We start from the raw sequence: 6,328 nt of genomic DNA on the forward strand, positions 1-6,328 counted from the left end.
GCTTACCTTGGGAAGGCTCTCAAATTTATTCTTCTGCAAGATTAATGTCTCCAGGTGAATCAATTTGTCGCAATTTTGAAAAAGAAGATCTGTTAAATCATTCTTTAAAAAATTTAAATATCTGAAAGTACTGTCAGATGAAGGACACAGCATATGTATCATCTCCGATTCAACTACTGTCAAGGCTGTAATATTCATGTTTGCAAATATTTGGTATAGGTCATCCTGTGTGAAGTACAGATCCGTGATTAAAACTTTCTTAATTGTGAATGCTTTCATAGAGGAATATGAATAGTTAAAATCGTATCTTTCAACTTCTGACAATTGTGTTACATTGTCAATATTGAAGTACATAATGGATGAATGCCACACAGTCTGAAAAATTTCCATAAGAGCATTCCAGTCCACTGACACATTTGTCAGTGTCAAATTATATAACCTGGCGCCCGGTCTGAAATTAGATAATAAAGCTACTAATTTTTGTACATTGTTATTTGTGATTTCTGCCAATGACAGGCTTTCTGTAGTATTTTGTATCACAACCCAGTCAAGATTAGCTTTGGACTGATGACTACTTGTATACAGGAGTGGCAGTCTCTCAATTTTTTTGTCAGAACCATCTAATGGAAAATCATTAGAAATAGATGTAAGGAGTTCATTTTCCACAGACAGGCTAACATGGTTCCAAAAAGCCAATGCAAACAGAAACTTGTAAAGAAGAAAGTTTCTGAAAGGTCTTATATTTTCTGTCATACTGGTTTCTGGTTCCTTGGAGATGCTCAATTATTTTCTTATCTGTCCATCTTTGTTCTAATCCTGCAGCAAAACAAAGAGATAAAAACAAAAAAGAGATTGTATCATTAAGAGGCTATGTAGGAGCCATCATTCAGATCGATTTTTTTAAGGTTCCAATTTCTCATCCCTCCCTTTGACCCAAAAAGCAAGAGGTATTCTTTATTAAGAGAACACCAATGAAATTTCTACTTGGCAAGTATGCTGTATTTAATATATAATGAGTCTGTTTCTTACAAAACATCTCTGATTTCATAGGTCACTAAAATTTGCTGCTTACTTCTTACAGAATTACTGCAGTGATTCGATGTATTATGAAGGCTTCCCACAGCTGTATCATACACTTTGATCAGAAAGTACAGTTATTTGAGGCCACTATGATCATCCTCTCCTCAGATTCTCTCTTGAAGATATGAACTAGACTCATTTTTAAATGGACTTGTGACTATAAAACCTGGACTGAAACACAGGCTGGAGGTTCAAGAGAGTAAATCAAATTCTGAATGTCTTTAGGTAGCTGAGATCGGTCATTAGTGCTTATTTTAACTGAGGTGGAGAGTAGGATGTTCTGTATTTATGCTATGTGAAAGTCCAGAGAAGAATTCACTTCTTGTCTGGGCTTGAACATCTCCTGAATTTAGATTCTGAAAGTGGGGTGTCCCCATGTTTGATTTGTTAGGTGTAAACAGAGGACACCAAACACACTGAAAATATTTGCATGCTGCACAAAAAAATACCAGTTGTAGGACCTCTGTACACAAAATCTAGTCCTGATCTAAGGACACTGACCTCAAATGCCTCTGTTGTGAAAGAGAGGCTTATTTAAACACAATTTAGAGAAAAATCATAACCGCGGCTTTGCTTTGGTTTTCCATAATGGAGGACACTTCTCCTTTCTGGATGTAGCAGTTCAGGGTAGCCAGCCTCCCTTTGTTCAAGCCAGCGATTGTGAGAACCGCCTTAAATCGCCTTTTAGATATTGCCATAAACCCATTAGACTGCCTTTCTGAAAGAGGAACTGGTAACCACTTGGCTAACATTTTTATACGTGTAAATCCTGATTTAAAGTTGGTTTCCAGATTTCTGAAATCTTTGTGTTTCCTTGGAACATTCTTCCCTTCTTCATCCTATTACTTTGAAATCACAGTTGTTGTCTGAAGCTTTCCATAGTGCTTACTGATGACGCATTGGCTTTCAAGTTTCCCTTGATATCGAAATGGCTAAATTGTTTCTAGTGACTCTACAATGATTTCTAGAGATTCTACAATGAGATAGTAATAGCTGTCACTCCTTGGACTAAAGCCACAACCTTGAGGACTACATCCTCTGCACCATTAACCATTCCACAACCTTTCTTAGAATTACACTACTGTGTCTAAAACGTACAATTCTCCTTGATCTAACACAACCTATATTATGAAATCTCAGCAGTGCAACACAAATCAGTCCACTGATTTCTTCTCTTGTAAAGAATGCATGACACTGGGCTTGGAAAGTATCTAGAAATAGTGGGGCAATATGGAAAAACTTCTCTAGCCTTTTTCCAGATTTTAACTTGGGAAAATGATATGCCCTCAAAAGGCATTTGGGCATGAGCAGAGAACAACAGATAATCAGCATCCTTCACCCTGTTCTTCTGATCATTTGGGCAACACTACTAATGTGTATATAATAAAACAAAATATGTAGCTTCAAGAGAAATCAGAAAAAAAAAATCTACTTTCAAATCATTATTTCTTCTTAGGACAAAATTTCAGCAATATCCAGGGACTAGGTGAAAGAAGGATATGATCCTTCCACATGTGCTTATTTTTTTTTCCTTATTCCTACATCCTGGCATTCAGTCAAATTATTTACAAGTACCTTCAAACTTTCTCTAGAATATGCTATGAAGCAACAAAATTAACAACCGTTACAACACATGACCCGTGATTTAGGGGCTAACACTAAAGAAATTATTCTTTTTAGTCATATCCCTTTTAATTCAGAAGTATCCTCAAGTCTTCCTACTTGACAAAAGAGCATTGTCAATATACAAGCAGAGAAGTAAAACATTAGAGTAAGCAAACCAAAATCACAGTGAGAAATTGTCCTGTTGTTTAAAGAGATAAAAATTGAGGTTTAAAGAGATAAAAATTGAGGTTTTAAGAGATTTTCCAATATAATCGTGGTATAAACTGACTGAACTTTCATATAAGAAATTTACAGAATGTACTGGGCTATGATGGTTCAATATTAAGGCATGTGCTTTGCAAGTTATCAGCATAATGCAAAACTCAAATGTTAAAAATACATCTTTCAGATGGATGAAACACATCACCAAGCTAGACCCATTCCTGAAATGCAGAAAAACCATTTCCATTAAAACCCTGTGACCCCCTTAACTACGGGTACAGTGCTAATACAAAGAGACTGATACTTGGCCAGCTTCTTTGGATAAATTTATTGAATATAAGTAACTTGAATTTCTTGCCCATACACTTGAAAGTACATCATACACTTGCTAATTACCCTCTATGGAAAACATGGGCTGTTTTCAAATAAGATGCAGAATAGAAACAGTTTTAGCTAACTAGCCACCACATAAAACCAATAAAATGAAACGTTTCTCACCAGAAATCCCTGCTTTCTGAAAAAGCAGAAAATGTACTCGCGAAAAGACAAAACCGAAACTTCCTGTAACTCTATCCTACTGTGTAACAAGACTTAGGAACGCCCAGAGTTTTTATATAAATGTTTGTGCCATCTACTGACAGTTTATGAAATGGCATTTGCTTTCCTCCAGATGTATTTCCCACATACTACAGTACTGAAATTTCCCCATTATTTAGTTATTATTGAATGCTGTGTTTTCATGCTTTGCAAGAGATTAAGCAGTGAAAAAAATTAATCTTTTTACCAAGTTTCTGTCTTCATCAAATTAATATGAAACTAAGTACTTCTTTTGAGTAAGTTTTACACTGAAATTCACACATCTTCCTCTCTGAACTTAATAAATATCTAAGTCTATATGCATTATTCTGATTTTTTTTTTTTCCATTTAGCTATACCAATTTAGTTGTTAAGTTCTTATCAAGGCTGGTTTATAAAAGTAATGTTTGTCTTATTTTAATTTCCATTTAATGACAGTGGAAAAATAATCTCTCTCTCCTGCTCCAGCAGTGTTGTGATTGGGTTAAATAGTGGTCATGGAAACAGTGGGTGAGGTCTTTTTTCTTTTTTTTTTTTTTTAATTAAAACAGAGCAGCGAATTCGGTACCGAATGCCAAACACTTGGCAAAGACATAAACCAGTCTCTCTTTATTTCTGTATAATGTTGGTCAGAAATTCCATCTTAGCTGGGACCTAAATACAGAACTGCCACACTACAACCTACCTTTCTGGGTTAGCATACCATAACACATTAATTATTTAACATTTCAATGACTCAGGAAGGAGAGGAAATAATTTTAAAATATACTTTTTAATTTAAAGCTTAGACTGTACATTAATCTCTCAGCTTCAAGTGAAAAGAGGCCACCTAAAAAAGGAAGAGAAAGGCAGGACAGGTAGTAAGTGACAGAATATGGACAATTCCTGTTCTCTGCTGTTATGTCATTGAGCCTTACTCTATGATTCTATTATTTTTTCTCCATTTCTGGCAACACAGACGAGAGTATTCACATCTGGTTTCCAAATGACACTTTATAATGTTGTTACATACAAATTTCACCATTGTCTGCCCTTAGCTAGAAAGATTTTGCTATCCACCATAAGGATGAGATAAAACCCTAAGGTAAGACCTCACTTCTACCAAACATTCATTCCTGTTTGAGAATGTAACAGTTGAAGTGCTTGAACATAACCTACCTATCACTCTACTGAATGCAGAACCAGACGTACGTTTGGTTAACATGTAAGAACTGCTGTAAATTAGTATAATGACTTATTCAAGAGTCTCTCTTCAACTAAGTGAAAGTACAAGCTAGCCACTGGCAGTTTGAGTTCTCCAGTTCTGCCTACATACTGTAAAGATAGATAAAGCGTATGGTAAACAGCAAAATAAACATATTACCATTAATTGCATGCTATTAGCCCTCATATTTACCACTCATTTACCAATGCAATCACTGGAAGAAGATGAATATATTCCTCAAATGTTATGTATACTTCTGTGTTTTGTTGAAAGTAGTCAAATGTAGTTGTTTCCTTCCATCTTTTCTTTATATTTACCTATTTATTAAAAGGCAAGTATCTTTTCTGAAACCCATGAGGAAGAAGATGACACTCAACTTAGAGGTATAACAAACTTCAGTGGAATCTGAGATGAGTAGAAGTGTTCAATCTCTATTGCTCATTTATTCCAAAAGCATTTCCGATATTACCATAGTGAGAAAATACAGGTGAAATTAATTACTGAAAAGTGAAAAAGAAAGAAAATTATAAAATGTAAGTGCTAAATTCAATAAAGTAATTTAGGAACTTAGGAAATTGCTACACTGTTCTATCCCAGCAGACACGCACATTTACACACCTATAATGTTAATTTCATCCTGAAGTAATAACTTTATATTACAATAGTGATTAATACTGTCTTGCAGTTGTAAAACATGCATGGCCTTGTACAGAATTTGTAAAACTGAGTTAGATTCCCTTTACAGTCAAAATTACCATCCATCATGTTGAAAACCAACCTCCAGCTACTGAGCTTCATCTACCATGATTCCTCTGAAACACTGCCCTTACTCTTCCGCAAGCTCCACTGAAAAGCAGAGGGAAATCCTTAGGGCCACTCTAGATTTCATTTTCAATACAGACATCTAAACACTAAACTAACCTCAAAGATGCCAGAACTACCCACATGCCCTGATACTTAAAACTCTCACTGAAACGCCTTCAAAATAAACTCACTATTTAGTGATACAAACATTTGTTCTGCTACCACCTACCTTAATGGGAAACTTGAGAGACTTTGCCTGGCAAGTGTGTAAGTCACGTAGCGTGATCCATATTTGTGAAGCACGCTCCTGAGAACTGGGGCTTTATTTTGTGACCTCCCAGAGCAGCTCTCCTCGGTGATTCATAACTTCTGCTTCCTGTGGCAACAGTATTCCTTTCTTCGGCAAAAGAAGACTAGTGACTAGGATGCAATGATGAATGGCGGAACAGCCCTTTACCCCAGTGAAAGGGTATGCTTTGCCTTAAAATGAAACGGCAAAAAGAGGAACGGGTATGAGGAATTAGACAGAAACAAGAACCACAGGTTGTTGGGCAAGAGCCTGCAATCCCCTGGTTCAATCGAGCAGTTCTCCGGCGGCTGCGGGAACCCAGGGCTCACGTTTGCTTACTGGAAATGTTGCGCGTACCTCCCACCCTCTTTTACCGGCATTTCCTGTAAGCACAGGTACAACGCAGGTGCAAAGTGGCATCTGAGAAGCTAAATCTCAGTAGTTTCATACCGCAGCCACAGACTTCGGGAGGTGGTTAGCTGCGGCTCGCTTTGAGGAAGGGTTAAACTGTCCACAAAAATAAATAAATAAATGAATAAATGAATAAA

The 6,328-nt window shown here is 36.4% G+C and overlaps 1 protein-coding gene across 1 annotated transcript; it reads right to left on the bottom strand.

Annotated features, from left to right (window-relative positions):
* Positions 1–6: 6 nt before the first annotated feature.
* On the bottom strand, positions 7–5,810 carry LOC104522089 (toll-like receptor 1; the record flags this gene model as incomplete). The annotated part of the gene is made up of 3 exons (XM_010164281.1): positions 5,721–5,810; positions 2,513–2,678; positions 7–816 (listed from the first exon to the last, which is right to left on the bottom strand). A coding segment is annotated over exon 3 (747 nt), but the record flags the coding sequence as incomplete, so codon positions are not given.
* Positions 5,811–6,328: the final 518 nt, after the last annotated feature.

Source organism: Antrostomus carolinensis, unplaced genomic scaffold (assembly GCF_000700745.2).
Source record: "Antrostomus carolinensis isolate BGI_N321 unplaced genomic scaffold, ASM70074v2 Scaffold45423, whole genome shotgun sequence".
Taxonomy (NCBI): domain Eukaryota; kingdom Metazoa; phylum Chordata; class Aves; order Caprimulgiformes; family Caprimulgidae; genus Antrostomus; species Antrostomus carolinensis.